This window comes from Protopterus annectens, chromosome 1.part1 (genome assembly GCF_019279795.1).
Source record: "Protopterus annectens isolate FY-2018-M chromosome 1.part1, PAN1.0, whole genome shotgun sequence".
In the NCBI taxonomy this organism is placed as follows: Eukaryota; Metazoa; Chordata; order Ceratodontiformes; family Protopteridae; genus Protopterus; species Protopterus annectens.
This window is the reverse complement of record NC_056726.1, coordinates 1,259,755,649-1,259,778,470: the sequence shown is the minus strand read 5'-3', so window position 1 is coordinate 1,259,778,470 and position 22,822 is coordinate 1,259,755,649. Positions and strand designations below refer to the sequence as shown.

General features: G+C 35.6%; 1 protein-coding gene across 1 annotated transcript in view; it reads right to left on the bottom strand.

Annotated features, from left to right (window-relative positions):
- LOC122816096 (carbonic anhydrase-related protein 10-like) overlaps window positions 1-22,822 on the bottom strand; it is a 1,019,679-nt gene that overhangs the window by 947,934 nt on the left and 48,923 nt on the right. Inside the window, exon 2 of the mRNA XM_044088879.1 lies at window positions 22,604-22,806. Coding sequence (XP_043944814.1) covers window positions 22,604-22,806 — 203 coding nt within the window. The remainder of the gene's footprint in view (window positions 1-22,603; window positions 22,807-22,822) is intronic.

Sequence of the window (22,822 nt, the reverse complement as noted above, 5' to 3'; positions counted from 1 at the left end):
TATATCGAAAAGACAGAAGGAAAATTAAAGCTGAACAGCAACATTGAATTTCTTTCCTTAATCATCATTTCTGTTCAAGCCATCATTGGGTAAAAAGAAAAAAAAATAAACTTAAAAAGCACTTTAGAGTATATATAAAGTTATGGCTTTTTGAAAAAGCTGAAGAAAAAAGGTAAAATGTGAGAAATGGAAGAAAAAAAGTAATGTGTATAAGTGGGAAGCCCAACATGGGGAAAACAGAGGGGAACTCTGGAGGGTGTGTGTGTTTTTTTTTTTTTTTTTTGGCGGGGGCTGAAACAGTAACCAGTGCCTAGAGTTCCATTGCATATTAGTTCTGTCCTGTACAGAGTTGTTGTAATGTATCCTTGTTACACCTAAATGGCAATAACTGTAAATGTCCCCTTGTGAGATGGGCCAACACAGTGTGGTATGTATGCCTGTTTTAATAAGATCATTGTAGCTACAGGTCAGTCTATGTGTACTACTCCTAAAAGCCTGCAGCATGAACTAAAAAGATGGATAGAAGTAGTGGCAGTGACAGGGTGATACTTAGACTGAAAGTGGCCAGGGGGCCCCCAACTTGACAAATTGCTGGGGGCCCCCAAAATGCTAACACCGGCCCTGGTCATGGGATATTTGATATCCACCAGGACTACCACCAGCTCAGACAGATGATGTTTCAGATTAACACCTCTTTCAAAGGGTGCAAATTCAGGAATGTAGCACCCCCTTATGTTGAACCAGAGTGCTAGTTTTGAAAAATAAATCTAATTACCCATTGTGAGACTAGAACCCTGAATCGTCTGATCTTGTAGCATCATAGTCAAATTAGCTGCTGGTTGAGCTACTGACACATATAGCCATTTGCTAGTTTAATTTTTCAGTTGAACTTTCAATCACACTCTAGATCAGTGTGTTTACTAAAATGCTTCATTAGCCATTTGGCACGACTGCATTTCTTTACACTTAATAAACAGTGATATCATGCACAACATATTTGCAACCGCAGAGTTTTAACAGTTTATTTTGTGCATTACAGTGGTAATGCTTTAGTGTTATTTTCTGTAAATATATTGGTAAATATACAGATAATTTAATTTTATGAGACCTTACTTTATATGTAATATATGTTAGCATGACTAATGGCATACTATATTCAAGGTGTTATACTAACTTATATATAGATTTCTTGAAGGTTGTTTTAGCAATCTCTGACACTTAAGGGGTGATCTGGAGTTTGTTGGAAGGGCAGTATCATGGCATGTCCTAAGCCTACAATACCTCATCTGGAAGCTTAATCAATGCATTGAAATTCCCTACATGATTAACTAGTAACGATTTTATTTATTTATTTTGCATTTGTTTACCAGGAAAGTCCAACTGGACATGGTTCCTTCTTCAGTGGATGACCATGGAGAAAAGCTCCACAAATAGTATTTATACACACAATAATAGTTTTCATTTTGAATTCACACAGTACAGTACATTAGTGATAAGTAGCATTATTTAACATATGACATGAAATTATATAATAACACCAATAGTTTAAAGTATTAGTTTCAACAGAAAATAGTTGTTACATTTTTGCAGCTGTTAGTAAGTAAGGGTAAGGTACAGATAGATACAATTAACAGAGATGTGAAGAGAGAAGAAGTATGCAATGGCGGTATGATAGATAAGTACGGAAATAACATAAACAAATAAGTATCTAAAAATTGGTAACAATTCTAAATGATGTGTTACTTAAAAATAATGCTGCAATTACTCAGCAGTGACATCCAGAAGCAGTGCCACAAATGTCAACATATCAAATTTATAGAATTGACTTAAGACAGAGAAAGAGGTGGCTTGTAAGAAGATATAATTGCTAAGGTTTATAAGTGGCAGGCATGACTATTCTGCATAAATATCTTATTGTGGGTTATTAAATTTGACAACTTTAAGTGTTGTCATGACAGCCAATCTTTTAAAAGATATACATTCGTTCACAGGAGTTTCTCAGAGCTGTCAAATACAGTCCTATTTACTATGGCACTCTGTTGTTTCATGAGTGTCAGTTATGTTGTGAGTGACCAGTCCCTCCACTGCCAATCTGCCCTACACTCTTGAAATAAGGAAAAAAGATCTGACTTTCATTTGTCTTAATCCAGAAATACTGAAAATGGCCTTTTTTGTCATCTTGAACATGCCATCTTGTCTGTCAAACTACAGATCCCATATCCCTTTACTTGCTGTATCAGTTAGTAATGTCTTTCAGCTTTTCCCGATTAGGGGTTGCTACAGCAGAACTCCGGTCCACTAATGACTGGCAGTGGATTTTTACGGTGCCGAGTTGCCAGCCCAAAACCCAACCTTCAAAGAAGGCACACCCATTCATGCACGTGCCTACCTGCATGTCTTTAAACATCACTTGACCACTGGGAGGGCATGCAGACTCCACACAGAAGGAGCTCTCGCTGAGAATCGAACGGGAGAACCTCTTGCTGTGAGGTGACAATGCTAACTGCTGCACCACAGTGGCCTCCCGCTGCACCACTGCGGCCATCAGTTAAATTGATTATAACAAGTGTGGTCATGAAACAAAAGCATTAAAATGGAAATATCACCCGCATGTGGCTACTGCCCAGGATGTACTCCTTTAAAATGACACAGAAGAGTGCCCATCTCCCATAGCCTGCAATTCCATGAGAGAAATCAGGTGTTCAGCTCTTCAGGTCTAGAGACTATATCCCTGTAATAAAGAAAACTCTCATAAATTATTTTTTATACTTTGAAATAATGAAATATTTTCTGTCACATTCAGCATCACAATTTGACCTTCCTGCATTTGTTCATCATTTTACAAGCTTGTTAATAATGCATAAAATGTAAGTTAATCAGCCATCTTCCTCTGGTGCTTTCAACAAATGAAACCCATAAACATAGCTGGGAAGGGAGATTGTATTGCTGCTTATGATTGCTATACTATTTGCACTTACACATTTGACAACCTTTAAGTTACTGCATTAGGACCATTTTGCACACAGCTGGTATAGAGTAGAGGAAATAGAAAGTTACATGTTCCAACAGAACTGCAGTAGCTACGAACCTGTGAAACACCTTGGATATGTACACCATGTATCCAGTACTATGGTTCACAGTGGGGTAAGAATGTGTACAGGGTCTTATCTCATTGTCTACTATTTTCTGTTAATTGTGTCTGGTTTTGCTTTAGCTTTCTGCAGTTTAGCAGGCCTAGTCAACTGTGTGCAATATTTATGAGTAGTATTTTAAATCTACATTTATAACTATACAAGTATAATCCCTGAATCTTTTGTTATAACAATGTACCCTCATAAATAATTTGTTTGGAGTGATATGATGAGAATGCTAAACTGTATTTTTATATTCAACTAACAAAATAAACAGTAGCAACATGATTACCTTAGCTCTAGTAATACTATTGTCAGTATCAGATGAATTATATTATGATATTTCTAAATAATGCTTGAGGCAATAGGATTAGATGTGCACTTTTGTTCCACAATAGTGAGAAAAGTCTTTAACCATATTTTTGATAGGAATTAATGCTTTTCCCAAAGTATTGGTAAATTCAGGAACTCTCATGTTTAATTGAAGAACTGAATATTGTTCAACATTGAAACCTAAGTTATTGTCATGGCAGCTTTAAAAATTCTGAACTATAACCTCTGTTTTCTTCATAGATCACAATGTTGTTTAATTGTTGATGGTTGGCAAACTTGGTAAACTTGATCACACTTCATACAATTTTATTTTGTTTGTTTAATAATCAGTTAAGTGAACTGGTCCTTCAACACATTTCATCAGTGACCAAGGCCCAAAATGGCAAGAGTAAATACAAAATACGGGAGCAGTTTAGAGTAGACAGTCAAAGAGTATATTTAGGTAAAGCTGGAAGAATCCAGAATACCTGAAAAAATGCAGACATCAGTTGTAACTCAGGACTGAAGGATCTCAACCTATGAGACCCTTATATTGTTTCAGAAAAGAAAAGGATCCAATTGGAGATTCCTTTGAATCTCTGCTTGTACCCGGTACTCCATCAGTGACAATATCACATACTCTTACTATCCATGTCCTATGTTTCAATCACTCTTCCACCCAGTGTATAATATTAACTTCCACCCAGTGTATAATATTAACTTCCACCCAGTGTATAATATTAACTTCTTAGTTATGAGGTATGCTATAAAATGCATTTGCTACAACCTCAACACAACATCAAATGGAATTATTTATTACTCAGTTACTTATTTTTATTTACTGTTTAACCAGGTTAGCCTCACTATGCATAACCTATTATCTGGGAAAATCCAAAGTGGTGTTTATTCTACTGAGTAAAGGAAATTTGGCCAGCACACTGGAGAACTTTTCATACTCTTTCTAATAAGTTCTTTGTGATCTCTTATTTCTACCCGAGTTACCATCATCTCAGGCAGAGGGGACCTTGGTTTAACATTTTATCTGCAGGGCAGCGTATCATGAGTGCAGCATATACCCCATGTACTTCCTGTCATTGTTACTACTGGATAATAAATCCAAAGACCTGAACTGGGAATAGAACCCAGTACCTTCTGATCTTGCTTGCATTATGGGTGAGACCTAACTGCTGAACTACTGACAAAAGTTATGCAATCTATTTTATTGTTTTACTTCATGAAGGACGCTTACTGTTAATCTTGTCATAGACATATTTATATCTATAAAGAATATAATATCTGTTTGTTCACCAACTAAGATTCATATATTTAAATAGTTTCCTACAGATGGCCCCATTCAACAACAGTAAGAAATTGCTTGATGGTGGTGAAGCTGCCATCACAAAATTTGCCAAACTTAAGACTGTTTTGAGCTTTTTGGTACAGCACTCTTTACTTCAAAAAGAATAATGTCATGGATATTACAAAAACAAAATGTTAAGGCTGATATAGTTGTGTGGTATACTTATAATCGGCAAAGTCCAGAATACTAGAGCCTTTGTTAAGAACATAAATGATCTCTTCTGAATTATTATCCACGATGAACTGAAAGAGATTAATTTTTATTGGCTGAAAAATATGTGGACCACTCAATGATACAATGACTGAATTCTCCCATAAAAAGATCATTATCTCTTTTGAGTGTAAATTACTTCTGATTTCAGTTTGTGCTATGATTTGAATGGGAATATCACATGCTTGTAATGAAAACCATTTACAGGGTTTAGACAAAATAAAATAATGCTCTAAAAAGTGTTTTCAGTTAGGAGTAAAAAGCATCCTAGGAACATCTGTAACTGTAACATACTCTCAGAGACAGCAGTGGATGAAGCTTCTTTGGAAAAGCTAGGATCTTGCAGAGGAGTCCAGAAGTAATGTTACTGTGACAGCAGATGTGGTAATAATGACCAAATGTCTAAGTTAAAATGTGCAAATTTCCAAAAGAATGCAGATTTATGCCTAACAATCATGCAAACAAGCTAGGTGGGATCAGGACAGGTCAGTCAAAAATAAATTCTTTAGTCAATGGAGAATGTACTGCTACACTACAGTTATTGTCATTAAATAATAAACAATTATCAACCATGAGACCAGTCTCCTACCAGATGGCACAGATAAATTCAAGCATAAAAAGAAAAATTGGCTAGGTGTAAAATGGTCCACGAGGGCAGCTATGTTAGTACTTACCTATGAGCCTGTGAATAGTTCTTTGGAATATCCTTTTGCTGAATGTAATGGTGGTAAAGCAGATGGTATGAAAGTTACTGTTTTGGATCAGTTCATTTGGAATATAAGATATGGGGGCAATGTTAAACTTTTTTTTTATTTAAGAAAAGTGTATTTATTTTTAAACTTAAAACATGATACCTTATGGAGACAATCATTCTTGTAGCTTGTTATATATTTTTTCCAGATGGATATTACTCACAGAATTCTGAGAAAGAGCAGTAGTACACAGTGTACTATGGATAACTTTCTGGAAAACAGGTCCTCTGCTAATTTACTGTATTCAACAGATTTTTTGCTGGACTTCAAAGAATTGAAAGAAACACAATATGGAGAAATTTTGCTTCTGTCATGCCAGCCTGTGATGTCCAACTGCTTTTGGAGCAAAATGAGATATATTAGGATTTCGAAAAAACATTTATTAGCTGAAACTAAAGCTCATTTTTGTATAATTATTTTAAGGGAATTCCTTGAATTTAACTGCTTGGGGCCTAAAGGCTTTTAAGATGACATCAGTGCCCTTTGACCTTAGTGATCTTGATGATAGAAGATTCCCTGCAAGGTATATAGTGGTGGTATACTAATGTACTTTGAAATGGCTTTATATTTTGATAGAAAAGAGATTCTGAAATGGCGTGATATTTTGAGAGAAAGAGATTCTATCAAACAGACTAAACTTGCTAACAAAATACCATCAACTTATGTACAGTTGAAAAAATGAACTTTGGCAAGCCATATTTTATAATATGCTTAAGGAATTGACTGAAAAAGTTAAAAATGTAGAAAAGGAGCTGGCTGATAGGAAAAAAATCAGAATGCAATTCCATGGACTACTTTGAAAATTGCATCTTCCTCTGTAAGCGGTACAACACATACCTATGTTCAAGTTATGGGTACATCTATGTCTGCATCAACATATTCATCTTGGAATCCTTCCCAGAATGGAGATCTGGTTACTAGTATGCCATTTGCAATCAAGAGAAGGAATTTTAATTGTAACAATTTGAACAATGATAGAAATAATGAGAATTTTCAATCAAAAGGGGTAAAAGAAGCTTTGAGAGCCAAGACTGAGGTGGATTTAACCAGCATATTAAATGCTATTGAAGGTAAAGAGTTTACTTTGTTTGACTGACATTTGTGAAACGGCATTTCTTACCTCTGAATTTTGTTTTTCTGATTATCCTTTATCATCACTTGACCATAAATGTATTGGCAATGTTTTTAATATTTCTAGTGTTCCTTTAATTTTACCAGAATTATAATCGTTGAATTTAGGTTTATTTTCGCTGTGATTCCTTAGCTTTATAAATGTAAGTTTGAATGCTTTAAGTTGTGTAGAAAAATGCATATTCTACACTATTTTAATAATAGAGATATTGTTTTTGTGATTCTTTTGATAGTTCTTGTGAGGACATGTATTTTTCTTGTTCTGAGAATGATTTGAGTGACATAAGAGTTAATGCAGAAGATTTATTTGATGCAGCTTGTATTATATCCTGTAGTAAATTTATTCCCCATGTTCTAATTAATTTATTAAAGCTTTTTCTTATACAATTAATAATGAATTATAGGGTTTATTTTTAAAATTTGATAGAAAATGAATCTAAGGAACAGTAGAATATACTGAAAGGCTTAAGTGAAAATATATAAATTATAATTAAATGAGCAGATCAAGGGAGAAGTGTTGTAGTAATGAATGCTGATAGGTAGCATAAATGCATTGTGATCATCTTTGAGATGATACTTTTTTATTAGAAATGAAGGCTAGATACATTATGATGTTAAAAGAAATCTGAGTTGTTAAATAAAGGGGTACATTTCTAGTTAGTTTAAAGACAATGATGTGGATAAGAAACCTTATCAAGAACAGGCTTAAATTGCTTCTTTCTATTGTCTTCCTAAAATCCACAAATGTATATTTAATCCCCCAAGTGAAGAATTATTTCTGGTTGTGGGGTCATTTTGGAAAATATAGATAAGGTTATTAATACTGATTTAGGTAACTAGGTTATTAAGCTTCCTTGACATACCTGTGGAAGCATGGAGGTGTTTAGGTGAAATGGCAGTGGAGTTTTTAACTAAATTGTTTAATGAAATCTTGGAAAGTGAGAGGATGCCTGAGGACTGGAGAAAAAGTGTTTTGGTACTGATTTTTAAGAATAAGGGTGATGTGCAGAGCTATAGTAACTACAGAGGGATTAAATTGATCAGTCACAGCATGAAGTTATGGGAAAGAGTAGTGGAAGCTAGGTTAAGAAGGAAGGTGATGATTAGTGATCAGCAGTATGGTTTCATGCCAGGAAAGAGCACTACAGATATGATGTTTGCTTTGAGAGTGTTGACGGAGAAGTACAGAGAATGTAAAAAGGAGTTGCATTGTCTCTTTGTGTATTTAGAGAAAGCATATGACAGGGTGCCTAGAGAGGAGTTGTGGTATTGTATGAGGAAGTCGGGAGTGTCAGAGAAGTATGTAAGAGTGGTACAGGATATGTACGAGGGTAGTGTGACAGCGGTGAGGTCTGCAGTGGGAGTGATGGATGCGTTTAAGGTGGAGGTGGGATTACATCAAGGTTCAGCTCTGAGCCCTTTCTTATTTGTAATGGTGATGGACAGGTTGACAGAAAAGATCAGACGGAGTCCCAGTGGACTATGATGTTTGCAGATGACATTGTGATCTGTAGTGAGAGTAGGGAACAGGTGGAGGAGACCCTGGAGAGGTGGAGATATGCTCTAGAGAGAAGAGGAATGAAGGTTAGCAGGTCTAAGACAGAATATATGTGTGTGAATGAGAGGGAGGATAGAGGAATCGTGAGGATGCAAGGAGTAGAGGTGGTGAAGGTGGATGAGTTTAAATACTTGGGATCAATAGTTCAGAGTAATAGTGAGTGTGGCAGAGAGGTGAAGAAGAGAGTACAGGCAGGATGGAGTGGGTGGAGAAGAGTGTCAGGAGTGATTTGTGACAGACTAGTACCTGCAAGAGTGAAAGGGAAGGTCTACAAGAGGGTTGTGAGACCTACTATGTTATATGGGTTGGAGACAGTGGCACTGACAAAAAGGCAGGAGTCAGAGTTTGAAGTGGCAGAGTTGAAGATGTTAAGATTTGCACTGGGTGTGATGAGGATGGACAGGATTAGAAATAAGTGTATTAGAGGGTCAGCCCAGGTTGGAAGGTTTGAAGACAAAGCCAGAGAGGCAAGATTACGTGGGTTTGGACATGTGCTGAGGGGGGATGCAGAATATATTGGGAAAAAGATGCTAAGGGTGAAGCTGCCAGGTAACAGGAAAATAGGAAGGCCTAAGATAAGGTTCATGGATGTGGTGAGAGAGGACATGCAGGTGGTTGGTGTGACAGAGCAAGATGCAGAGGACAGGAAGAAATGGAAACAGTTGATCTGCTGTGGCAACCCCTGACGGGAGCAGCCGAAAAAAGAAGAAGAAGGTTATTAAGCTTCCTTGATACATTAGATATAACACAGATTTGCTAGGTAAACTGGTCAATATAATTAGGGATTACAGTATGCTGAAGATAGATGTGGAAAGACTTTTTACTGGTATTGCTCATAAGTTTGATTTGGAGGCTGTACTTATTTTAGGTAATTTTCTTAAAATATATTATTTCTTAGAAATAAATGATTTTTGTTAAATAATATTTTTTTTTCAGTGGGGACATATACAGGCAACTGAATGGTACTGCCATGGGGACTAGTCTTGACCCTTCATACTTAATGTTTATCTACAGTCTTCTCTGGGGTTGAATATTTATATCAAAGTATTTTTTTAAATAGTGTTATCCATTATTTTTGTTTTATTGATGATATAATTTTTATATCTAGAGGAAACAGGTAAGACATATACACTAAGTATAAAAGCAAGTGTAAAGAAGGAGAATGAAAAGAACATTATAAAACTCTGCCTCGCAGTGTTTAGTGCCACTGTGTGTATAGATACTAACTGAAGGGCCACTGTGAGAATAGATACTAACTGAAGGGCCACTGTGTGTATAGATACTAACTGAAGGGCCACTGTGAGAATAGATACTAACTGAAGGGCCACTGTGTGTATAGATACTAACTGAAGGGCCACTGTGTGTATAGATATTAACTGAAGGGCCACTGGGTGTATAGATACTAACTGAAGGGCCACTGTGAGAAAGCTGGAAATTAAAAAAGCCACAGCTCCTCTTAGTGGTATAGCTCTAAAACAGAGAGTAGGAGATTAGGGAAGAGGGTGGGTATGATTGGGGAGGTTAGCCTGGGGGTGAACATACACATATCCATGTGTGTTGTAGGTGCTCTTTGAGGAGTCTTTTAAATGTAACTTTTATGTTTGTTGAGGTAATAACTGAAGGTAGGGACCTCCAAGTTTTACCCATATAATTAGGGAAAAGGGAGTCCCCTGCTGTGTATTTGCTCTTGGTAACCTTGATAAGTGTTTTACCACTAGAATGTAGTTGTCTAGGGTTAATTTATAAGTTTAGTAGATTGGCCAGTACTGGAGTTTTATGTGGAAGTAGTAGTAGTTTGTGTGCAAAGGAAAGCAGATGAAAGGTTAGGAGACTAGAAAATTCAAGCCTGTCAAGTTGTTTTAGGGTATGGCAGTGGTGGGATTGGTAGGGGGCACTGGTAGCAAATTTAGCAATTTGATTGTAGCAGGTGTTGAGCTTGGCCATTTCTGTTTTGGGTAAGTTGGTGAAAATGGGTGAGGGGTAGAATAGAGTAGAGAGGAGGTGAGTCTGAGCAATTGTTATCCTGGCAGTTTGGGTTAGGAATGGTTTATTTTTATATAGACTGCCCAGTTTTTTGTGGATGTTTTTAATGGCCTGATTTATATGCAGATCAAATCTGAGATTATTATCAGTTATCACTTCTAGCAGTTTAGTATGAGTACCTGGGGAGGTAACAGTCCCATCCCTGGGCACAATATTAAATGGGCTAGGTATTGTGGTTAATTTGTTTGGATTAAATAGAAGTAGTTTATTTTTTGGGGATTTAGTATTAGGTTTTTGTTAAGAAACCAGATTTCAATAGTTTGGAAGACTTTTTGGGTGAAGGAGTGAAGTTCCTGAGGATCTCTGGCTGAACAGACTAGTGTAAAGTCATCATCATATTGTATAACAGTTGCATCTTGACAGATGCTGTGAAGATTATAGGTGAAAATGGAGAACAGGAGGGGTCCTAGAATGGACCCTTGTGGGACTCATGTGGTGACAGGTACTAGTAAGGATAGGTTTTTGTCTCATCGAACTGCTTGCTGTCTTCCTTGTAGGTAATTCTAAACCCAGGCCAATGCATGCTTATTAAGACCTAGTTCAATAAGGGCTTGAAGTAGTTTAGGATAGTTGACCGTATCAAAGGCCATTGACTGGTCCAAGAATATGGCAGATGTTAGATTGCCTGTGTTTGTTTTTGTTGATGAGGTTTGTGAAAGAAAGTAGGGCAGTGAGGGTGCTGTGAGCAGGCTGACATCCATGCTGAGTGGGAGAGAGAAGTTGGTTGTTGAGTAGGTATGGCATGAGTTGGTGATGTATACATTTTTCAAGTATTTTAGCTAGTGGAGACAGGATGGCAATGGGGGAATACTTAGTGAGGTCAGTGGAGGTACCACCTTTGTGAAGGGGGGTGATATAGGAGGTCTTCCAGATAGGTGGAATAGTGGTTTCTTTTTTTTTTCCAAAATCTCTTTATTTGAATTTTCAGATATTAACAGCAATACATCCAAACACACACACAAAAAACAGTACATACAAAAAGGAAACATTCAAAAAACTAATAACACAAGAAATATATATACACTATATACAATAGAAGTCACTACATCATCAAAGTTAGTATAAAAAGTTTTTAACATCACTTAAGAAAGTGAGGGATAGTATAAGGGACATATTTTATGAAGAAGATAAATATAGAAATTCAAACACTTATTACACTTAATGTAATTAGGGAATACAATTAGATGTATAAATATGAAAAAGGGAAAGAAGAGAAAAAAAAGTAAAAACTAAAAACTGGTTATAATGCAGTTATAGAATAATATAAATTTGTCTTATCATGTCAGTGTACAGACTATCTTTCTTTGTTAAGAATTACATCTAGTAAGTAACCCCAATAGTTCTGATAATAGTGTTTGTTTTTTGTTTTTGTATAAACTAGTTTGTGAGATGACATATATTTAATAGCAAGGTTGCCAAAGCCTTCCCATGTAATTGGAGATGTGACATTCCAATTTGTAGTGATATAAAATTTAATAAGGGCACATATCGTGATAAGGACATGTTTTTTTTATTTTTGGAAGTTGAGCCGTGTTAATATGAAATATAGCTGTCTCCCATAACAGGGTTGATGTTTCATATCCCATCTTCTCTAACCGAGCTCTGAAAGAGCACCATAGGTTGTGTACCTTGCTACATTTCCACATAACATGGAAAATATCTGCAGTTTGGTTTGGGCAGTGAGGACATATAGGCAAGAAGTTAGAATTGAACTTATTTAGTTTTGATGGGGTATAGTATACATTGTTATTTATCATAATTTGTGTATATAGCAGCTTCTTAAAAGGAATGAATTTTATCGTATTCTCAATGGTCAGTCTCTTATTTTCATCTGTCAGAGATTTTTTTTTCTCTTGCCAGTAGTTTGAAAATAATAGAGAATTCCAGTGTTTTATATTCATTACAAGTTTATATGTCCAAGAAATTGTTTTCCCTTTTATCTCAAGGTTTTCTAGTATTAGTTTTACTAAGTTAATATCCTGAAAGTCAACTTGTGTTTGTGAGAATTTAGCATTTATGAGATAATGGATTTGGATAAGAATAACAGTATATTTCTTAGTAAGATTTAGTTCTAGTCTTATTTGTTGTATATTGGATTCTCTCCATTGGTACATTTTCCATATTGTGAGATCTTTTATCAGAGGGTAATTTGTTAGATTTAAGGGTTTATTGTTTATTAGTAGGTTGGGATTTAGGTGGAGTGGTTGTATAAAGGCAAGAGCAGCTAATAACTGCAATGATTTAAATAATTTCTGTGTAGTAAGAATCATGTATTTACTTAGTGGGTGTATATTCTTCTTGAATATGCCATTTTGATTTAGGTTTAAAAATGGTAGGGATTTGCTGTTATACCCAAGGGATTTCAGTTGTTCAGACCAGATTTTGGTCCATTGGGGTGTCCAGGTATCTACATACAGGTCATGGCTTATTATCTGTATTAGTCTGTAGGCAGTAATTATACTATAATAGAGTTTGAAATCAGGTAACCCCAATCCCCCTTTATCTTTGGTAAGTACAAGTTTGTCATATTTAATTCTAGTGGATTTGGGGTACCGTAAGAATCTTGATATAGCTTTTTCTATATCAAGCAAGAATTTTTGAGGAATATTTGAAAAAGTAGCATTTAGTTGAAAAAGTATTCTCGGTAAAAGGTTCATTTTTTGTTGATATTTATTTATTTAATTTATATCCGAGAAAAGCTCCAGGGGAAAAAAATTAAAAAAAGAATAAAAAAAACAAAAAAATACAAACAAAAAAAAAATAAACAAATAAAATATAATAAAATATATAGAAAAAAAAAGTATAGGTAATGAAATAACATAATAAGATATTATTAAAGATATTATTTAATAGTAATCCTATAAAAAATAATAATAATATAGTAGTAATGATAATCAATATTAAATAAATGTTTTATATTATTTTTTTTTTTTTTTATTTTATGAGATAAGTTATATCCATAAGGATGTTTATATCCTAGTATATGTTATGTCAGTAATATATAGAAGGAGGAGAGGAGGAAGAGGGAGGAGGTAGAGAGGTAGAGGAAGAGAGTTGGTACAGGAGGTATAGGATTGGTTTTAAAGCAAGTGGTTAATGGGGTGAATCAGATGTTTTAGAAGTTTTTAAAAGTGGACAAAGTGAGATTTGTTTGGAAGTTTGGAAGACATTTTGCATCTCCTGCAACAAAAGACAATCTCCTGCAGCATTATAGTACTATTAATGAATTGTAGAACTCATCTGAGGAGTTTGTTGTTTGAAGGTTATAGGAGTCAGATTGTATGGATGGATAAGGAGTATTGGATTATTTGATGTTGTAGATGATTGAGATAGAATGTTGGTTAAATATGTTTGCTAGGTTCGCCAGTTTTAAGTTTTTAAGTTCAGGCAGTGGTGTGTTCTAAACTGGGATCCTGTTAGGAATCTTAAACTGTTATCCTATATAAAAGCAGGCAATAGTATTTAGCAATGATCTTAGAGTTAAAGTTAAATAGATTATTGTATAGAGTAGAGAGAGGTGAGATTGGGCTAAGGTAAGGTGGGGATTAAGGTAAGGGAAGGATTTGATTTCAGGGAAGGATGGAATTTTTGTGTTTTTCCAGTTCCTTGTTTTTGTGATTGATTTTTCAAATTTAATTTTAAGTTAAGTCGTAGTTATTGTTAGTAAGTAATGAGAAAGATAGAGTAATAGTAGAAGAAGTAATAGAAGTAGTAGTGGGTAAGTTTAGGGAAGTAAGTTATGGGAGTTAGGGCGGGTAGTAAATTTGGTTTCTTGGGTGGTTTGTTTGGGTAGGGTCAAAACAGTAGTAATTTGGGTTAGGTAAAGGTTTGAGTGGTAGAGGTTAGTGTTGAAGAGGTTGAAGCAGTGCTTGAGATTTGTGGGTGGAAGTCATGTTCGGGATGTCTGAATAAGTAGCATTATTGAGTGGTGTTAGGGCATTGTGATTGGAAAAGATAGGCCCAAGATGATGATTGAGGTACTCCTAGGAAGATAGATATAGAGTAGATAGGAGTGAGATTTCCAGAGTACTGCCTGTTGCAGATTAAAGCCAAAAGTAAACCAAAGTAAAAAAGAGGAGGGATCATTTGCAAGATTAGTATAGTCCAAAGAATTTTATGATTATTTATATCAAGGCCAGGCTTTTATTAGTCTATTTTGAAGAGTTTATTGATGTTGTTTATTGATGTTATGGTTGTTGAGGAGAGAGAGTATAAGAGAGTAATGCAGAAGTAGTGGTGTAGTGGTGTGAAGACTAGAAGTAGGTTATTGTGCTGGTATTGTGGTAGTAGTTGTTTATGGATACATTTTTAGTATGATTTTAGCTGATTTTGATAATAGATTATTAGCTATTATGAAAGTCAAAGTGAGAGAAAAAGAGGTCATTAGACTTATAAGGATGTGGGATATTGATATAGAGAAGGGACAATACTCTCCTTTATAGATTTATATATCTCTATGGATAGAAGGGATAGGATGGCTTTAGTAGGCTTTGGCTTTAAGCTGCTATTTTCTGGCAGGAGCTTGTCTGCAGATTGGGGTTTAGGTTTTAGTTTTTGGGACAGATGGAGGGAGATATAGGAGGTAGGAGGGAAGAGTAGGTGGAGGAAGAGAAGAGTTTTGTAGAGCTAGGTAAGAGTAAAGTAGAGAAGTGGTGGTTTAAGAGTGGTTGTTGAAGAGAGGTGGTTGTCTTTGATGAAGAAAGTCTTTGTTTATTTGTAGGAATATGTGGGGTCTTTATCTGAGGGTTGAGTGTGATTGCTTGGCTAGGAGATTGAATTATTATAAGTATTAATTTTTTTTTTTCAATTTTTTTAGTTTTTGTAGTCTGTTTTCTTGTATCTTGTTCTTTTTCTTTTTTTATTTTGTTTTTGTTGCTTTTTCTAAAAGTGTTAAAGTTGCTGTTTTTTTTTTGGTTTTGGTGTTTTTTTATCATTATTATTTTTTATAATTCTTTTTTCATCCCAGGATTTATTTAGCCAGTCTGCTGCTGCTCATTTTTTGTGTTTTGTTTTGGTTGCTTTTGTGCGGATGAATGGTGATCTAGGATAGATAGAATGTAAAAGTGAGTATTCAAGTGCTTCCAGTAAAGTGGGAGATGTCCTTCATTAATCAATGTACAATGTATAACTGTCATTAGAGAAAAAATGTTTTTTTAAAATGTTTTGTTTTTAGGAGTGGTAAGTGTGGTAGGTAAGGTTATAAGGTTAGGTATCTAATACAGAAAGTGGTCACTAAGATCATAAAGAAGGATGCCTGTGTGCTGGTGTTGTGTAGGTGTGTAGTAAGAATCCAGTCAATCCAGTTTCAGTATTATTGGTTTTATTTGTTTTTATTAGACTATTAAGGAGTTGTTGAGTTGTTGGATATCATAGGTTGATATGGGAAGTTATTACTGTTACAGGAATGCCAATCTTATAAATAATCTCTAAAGTAGTCAGAGTCTCTGGAGGGAGTTTGAGGGAGTTTAGTTGATAGTAGGTCAAGGATGTGTTGAAGAAGAAGGAGGGATATTATTTCCAGGAGGGAGATAAGCACAGATGATATATTTGGATTTTTTTTTGTTCTGACTTCAGGCGAAACTGTTACTTCTAACGTTAAAAGTAAGATTTAGGGTACTACTTTTGTTTTTTTTTTTTTTGCTAATTATACCCCCCTCCCTTTTTTGGCAATGTGGTCTGGTCTAGGTGATGTTATAACCAGGTGGGGTGATTTCTGTCATTGTAATTGAAGGCTTTAGCCAGTTTTCAGTTAAAAATAAAAAATCAAATTGATAGACTTCTAGAAAGGCAGGTGAAGTTGACTAGTTTACAGATATTTATTTTATATAGATGAGATGTAGACAGAACAGAGGTGGTGTTTGGAGAATGAGAGAGAGATAGTTTTTTTTTTTTTTTTTGTGTAATGGTGGTTTCATTATGATGGCCTGGATTATTATGAAATATCTCATCCAGTAGAGAAGGTGTGGAGTATGAAATATTTTTGTTGTCTCTTAACCACACTAGCTTTTGAGAGTAATGACATATTAATATTCTTCCACCTATTGATATCACTTTCAATAATGGTCCATGCACGCAATAGGTGATTCTTTATCATATCCTTAAAGTCAGGAGTAAATATTATTCCTAGGTATTTTATCTGGTAACTTATCTTGATCTCACTCATGGGAAAGTAAAATTCCTTATCATCTATAAGATTCATGGGAAATATGTGGGATTTGTTTAGATTTAAATTATAGTTACAGATTTCAGAGAACTCATCTATAGCTTTAAGTATTTTTGGGAGGTCAGTAGTGGGAAGTTGAAAATATATATTTAAGTCATCAGCAAAAGCAGAGAATATAAGATTTGCATTATAGATTCTAGGTATGTGATGGAAGTTTTTTTTGTGAAATAAACAGAAGGAGAGGTTCTAGATAAAGATTAAAGAGGTATGGGGAAAGAGTGCAACCTTGTCTTGTACCATTGGATAACAGTATAGGGTTAGTTTTGTGCTTATTTATCTGAATAGTGGTAGAAGCTTTGTGATATAGAACGTTAATTATCCTTATGAACTCCTAAGGAAAACCATATAAAGGCAATATATTAAATAGGAAATGTAAATTAACTCTATCAAAAGCTTTGGTTGCATCCGTCGTGAGGACATATCTGGGGCATTTGTCACTGTAAAGAAGTCTGATAATGGTATCTAAAAGGAAAGTGTTATCACTTGTTTGCCTGTTTATCATTAAGCCCATTTGTTCTTGGAAAATGATAGAGGGGAGTACATTCTTAAGTCTATTTGCTATAACATGAGCTAGGATCTTAAGGTCAGTATTTATCAGGGCTATTGGTCTATAGTTTGCTGGATCTGTTGGGTCAGAATTCAGTTTTGGAATTAGCACTGTTTTGGAGTTATTTAAATAATTATCTGTTATTCCATGTTGTATTATAAAGTTGAAAACTTTTAATAATACTTTGGAAATAGGTTCCATGAATAGTTTATAAAATTCAGAAGTGTAGCCGCCGGGCCCAGGGGATTTACTCGGTTTGAGTTTGTTTATTGCAGCTTTTATCTTATTTAGTTGCAGGGGTGTTTTTAGGAATTTTTTTTTTTATCTTCCGTAAGTTGTGGAAATTTTATATTATGTATAAAATCACCAAAATTGTCTGTAGATGGTGATAGGGGTATGTTGTATAGTTTCTTATATATGTCTTCAAAAGCATCTACAGTATCTTGGCCCTTGTGCTTCACCAGTCCTTCATACACTATTTCTTTAATTCTCGGTGGGCCATTTTTTATGTTAAATAGTTTAGCTAGGAATTTTGAAGGTGTTTGTGCCCATTCTGAATATTGATACATTGATCTTAATTCTAACAGGGAGATATTTTCTAGATAGTGTTTGTGTAATTGCTTTTGCCAGTCTATTACTTTTTCCTCCAGGTCTCTAGAGTATTTTTTCTGAAGTTCTAATTCAGCAATATTTATTTGAGTTTCTAGTTCCTTTTTAAAGTTATTGTACTTTTTTTTTGAGCCATGCAGATTTTTGGATAATTATACCCCTAATGACCGCTTTGGCAGCCGCCCATTGTATATCATAATGAATTTGAGTAGATATAAAGTAATTTTGAAGTTGGGCTATGACATTCTGGATTTTCTGTGCTGTTTTTTGGTTTTGAATGATTTTAGGATTTAATGTCCAATTATTGTAATAGGGAACATTTTGTTTATATGTTTGAAAATTTATTAAGAGACTGATTTTTGAATGGTCTGAGATAGTTCTAGACGATACAAAATAATTTAGTCTGTTCGAAAGCAATGATTGGGAAATTAGAAAAGCATCTATTCTGGACCAGGTTTTATGAGTGGCTGAGAAGAAAGTGAATCTTGATATTGTTTCATCATATTGGAATTTAATATAGGGGTTAGTTAGTTAGATTTGGAGACAAAGCCAGAGAGGCAAGATTAAGTTGGTTTGGACATGTGCTGAGGAGGAATGCAGAGTATATTGGGAAAAATATGTTAAGGATGAAGCTGCCAGGTAACAGGAAAAGAGGAAGGCCTAAGATAAGGTTTATGGATGTGGTGAGAGAGGACATGCAGGTGGTTGGTGTGAAAGAGCAAGATGCAGAGGACAAGAAGAAATGGAAACAGTTGATCTGTTGTGGCGACCCCTAACGGGAGCAGCCGAAAGAAGAAGAAGAAGATAGGAGTCAGTTAGTTCAAAGGTATTTTGTAATTCTTCAAGTGCTATAGTGATATGTTGCGACTGCCTATTTTCATTATGTGATCTATCTTTGTCTAGCTTTAATAAAGCATTCCAGTCCCCACCAATATACACAAATGATTTGGGTGGCTAGCTAGTATATTAAAGATTTCATAAATGAAGAGATGTTGATTAGAGCAGGGGCTATATATATTGAGAAAGAGTAAAGGTTTATTTAGAGTATGATATTCTGTAGTAAATAATACCCATCTTCCATTAGAATCAGCTTTAAAAGAAGTAATTTTTCATTGGAAAGATTTATTTATTATAATGGCTACCCCCCTAGATAAGGAATTATGGCCTGCAGCTAATATTTGCTTAACTCATTTCCTTTTCCTTTCCCGATCCCACAGTTGATCATCCAAGTGAGTTTCTTGCAGGAAGGTTACATTAGCCTTGCTTTGGTATGTGAGATGCATGATTAAATCTCTCTTTTTTATCCACTATCCCTTTAACATTCCATGATCTCTTGATACCATGACTTAATTTACTTATCATGATGTTCATTGCCTGATAAGCAGAGAAATAGTAATACAACATATCTGTTAGTGTGTTAAGCTTTAAAATGGATGCAACAGTCCCAGCCCGCTCCGGATCCCCAGTCCTTCTGCGGCAGAGGAGGACAGGGAGGATGCCACCCTAGAGGCAGAGGGGGCCCGAAGAACTTTGGGTCCAGAAAACCCTTCTCTGACCGGCCCACGCAGCAGCCCTGAGGGGCTGCCCGACTGCGCCATTCTAAACTCCTATACCCCAAATAGGTGCCTATCCACCCATCCCTGTATTGGTAATTGTGCATGAGTGGAAAAGCAAAGAAAGACTATTATTTGTATTAGAGTTATATATACATTTAGCAGAGGAATGTCAAAAGTACTTAGAATGTTCCAAACATGAACAATCATCAGCTACAGACTGAGCACAGCCTGCTCCTTTTGTCATTTACAGTATAATGCTTTTCTGACCTCTTAAAGTAATATGTTAGTTATTCAATTAAATGGTATAAATAGGACTGGCTGAAAGTAGCAGTGCCTACAGTACAGAATTACAAGAAAATAAATAAATTACACACGATGGGATGTACATCAAAAATGCAAGGATGTAGGAATCTAAAGCTGGAGACCAAGGGTTAATTTAGATCCCCTATGCAGAAAACACTTTTTTTTACTGTATGGGAAGGTCCATTTACAATAATTCAAAAAATAATGAGGTAAACTGCAGCATTAAACAGACAAATAAGAGAAGACCAAAATTGATGCAGCAAAAATCTAAATTCTAAAATTGTGGAAGGAAGTACTAACTTCAGAATTTTTTTTTAGTGGCAGAGACTGATGAATCTGGTAAAGAAAGAAATTTGATCTTTGTGCCTGCCATTCACATAAATGGTATACTGCCCAAGCACAGAAACAAGAAATAAAATAATTTCTGTTAGAAAACAAGGAAATGTTTTTAGAACCACCTGCCAGAACAAAATGGATTCAACACCATACTGAGATTACTCCAGGAAAGAAGGCTGGACAAAAACTTCTGAGGCAAGCAGAACTATGAATACCATCACTATTAAAGTAGCCATGAAGGTTAAACACCTCAGGTATAGGTTCATAGGTTTATAGGTAGGCACTAGGCTATTGGTTAAAAAGGTACCCTGGCTTTCGCCACCCAAGAAAATTATTCTCCTGTGCCCCTGTCGAGCAGAGCCACAGAAGTGATCCCTGGGGTGAATTGCCTATCTCCCATCAAATCATCAATATTTTTCTTGAAGAGTGCTAATGAGGAGCTTTGTTTGATATAGATAGGTAGCTTATTCCAGAGTATGGGAAGTCTCTGGGACAGGAATCTATCCCTCCAGCATGTTCTGTTTATTGTGGTGACAAGGTTTAGGTCCCTTGAGCGTGTAGCTCAGAGGGATTGGGATTTCTTTAAGTGGAGCATATCCAACAGCTCTGGGTTTGACATAGCTTTGTATGTTAGGCAGAGATCACCTCTGAGTAGGTGATATGAGATGGAGTAAAGCTGAAGTTTTTTGAGATGGTCTCTGTTTGAGGCCAGTAATCCTCTTTGTGAGGTATTTCTGCAGCCTTTCTAGTTGTTATATATGTCTTGTGAGGTACATACCAAAAGGGGTGTTGTACTTTATAGTGGGTCTAATGAGTGATGAGTAGAGGGGGGAACAATGACCTCTTTTTTCCTGGATGAGAAACCTTTTGTGATGAGGTGTGCCACGTAGAAGGATTTCCTGACTACTGTGGCAATGTGATTATCAAAGGAGAGACTACTGTCCACCTATGTCCCAAGGTCTCTTATCACATTTTCAGTGTTAAGTAGACTACCACCTATGTGGTAGTTCATGGGTACAGAGTTTTTACCAAAGGGGATGACAATGCACTTTTTGGCAATGAGCTTGAGGCCATGCCTTTGACACCAGACATCTGCCTCAGTGAGGCCCTTTTGTAGGATGTCCACATCATTAGGAGTTTCGATTATGGCTCCTAGTTTGCAGTCGTGCAAATTTCGTTAGCCAAAGACCTTCTGTGTTAGCCTGTACTTCTGAGAAGTCGATACCAAACAGGAGAGGACCCAGAACTGAACCCTGTGGTACTCCACTTGTCACTGGTCTGAAGTCAGATTTGGAGTCTGCTACTTTCACAGTGTGGGTTCTGTCAGTAAGCCAGTTGGCAACCCGTCTTGTGACATAGGGATTTATACCTAGTTTAGTGAGTTTATCTATAATTCCAGAGTGTGGGATGGTGTCGAAAGCCTTGGCAAGATCTAGATAGGCTGTGTGAACCACCTTACCCTCATCTACTGCTTTGGTGACTGCTTCAAAGAAGTCTATCAGGTTTAGGAGACATGATCTATCTTTTACAAACCCGAACTATGGCAGAAGCCATAAGTGAGTAAACTAGAATGATTAAAAAAGAGACAGAACCTGCTGATAACTTGCTCTATTGGTTTAATTAATCTTAAACTTTTCATTATATTTTTCTTTCTTTCCTTCTTAATTTTTTGCTTAGTATACTTCGATAGACTTCCCTCAGCATAATAGATTACAATAACAAAGAAAAACGTACCAAGCAGAACATGGCAGGCACTCATACAATTATAAAGCTGTAAAAAGCTAAATAATGGCTCCGCTGTTTAGAAACCAGTTTTATTAAAAGATAAGCACTTTCGCAAATTCTATTTGATTCATCAAATCATACACTAGTAAAAAATATATATAAAAAACATATGGAATGATCATATATCCATTCAGCTTATGTTAAAAGCACGGTCAGTTAGGAAATAAGGTATTATTAATTCAATGATTTTCCATATGTTTTTATATATATTTTTATATAAATTTTTTTGTTATTTTGATGTTTGTCTGGCATTGGTTGTTTAACCTAATATGCTCTTATTTACTGTTACCTAGCAGTTAGGAATGATTTTACATTGATTGGCTATAGCTGTTGTAGAGGTGATTGAATGTATTATTTAAACTATGATGTTACAGCTTTATAATTGTATGAGTGCCTGCCGTGTTCTGCTTGGAACGTTTTGCTTTGTTCGTGCTTCTTTTTGTTACCTTACAATTTATCTCCTCGGGTAGTGTACTTAATAATAGATTACAATGTCGACTCCTATACCATACAACATCATGTAAAATAAATGTTGAATATGCAATATACAGTTTACACAAAGTCACAATTTTCACTCCTGCTATATTGGAATCAAAATGACTTGCATGTAAACCAACATCATGGAGCAGATACTGAACTTCTATATTTAATAATCTATCCATATTAAGATTTCTTTATAGACATAACTCATATTTACATATTAATTTTGTGCTGTTCACTTTGACCCTTTGCTACTATAGTGAATACCTTATTTCCTTCCATGCTTAATTTGAGAGGGGGTAGGAAAGGATCAAAGACCACATGGCTGGTGTTGATGTTGACTGGGGACTGTCGTTTGCCGACTGTGCAAAGGTTCCAGGCAGAGTTCACCAGACCCCAGAAGGGAGGACCTGAAAGACATTGAAAACAAAGGAAGGCAGTCAAATATACAGAAACATCCACAAAGTTTACTTAGCTTAGAGATTT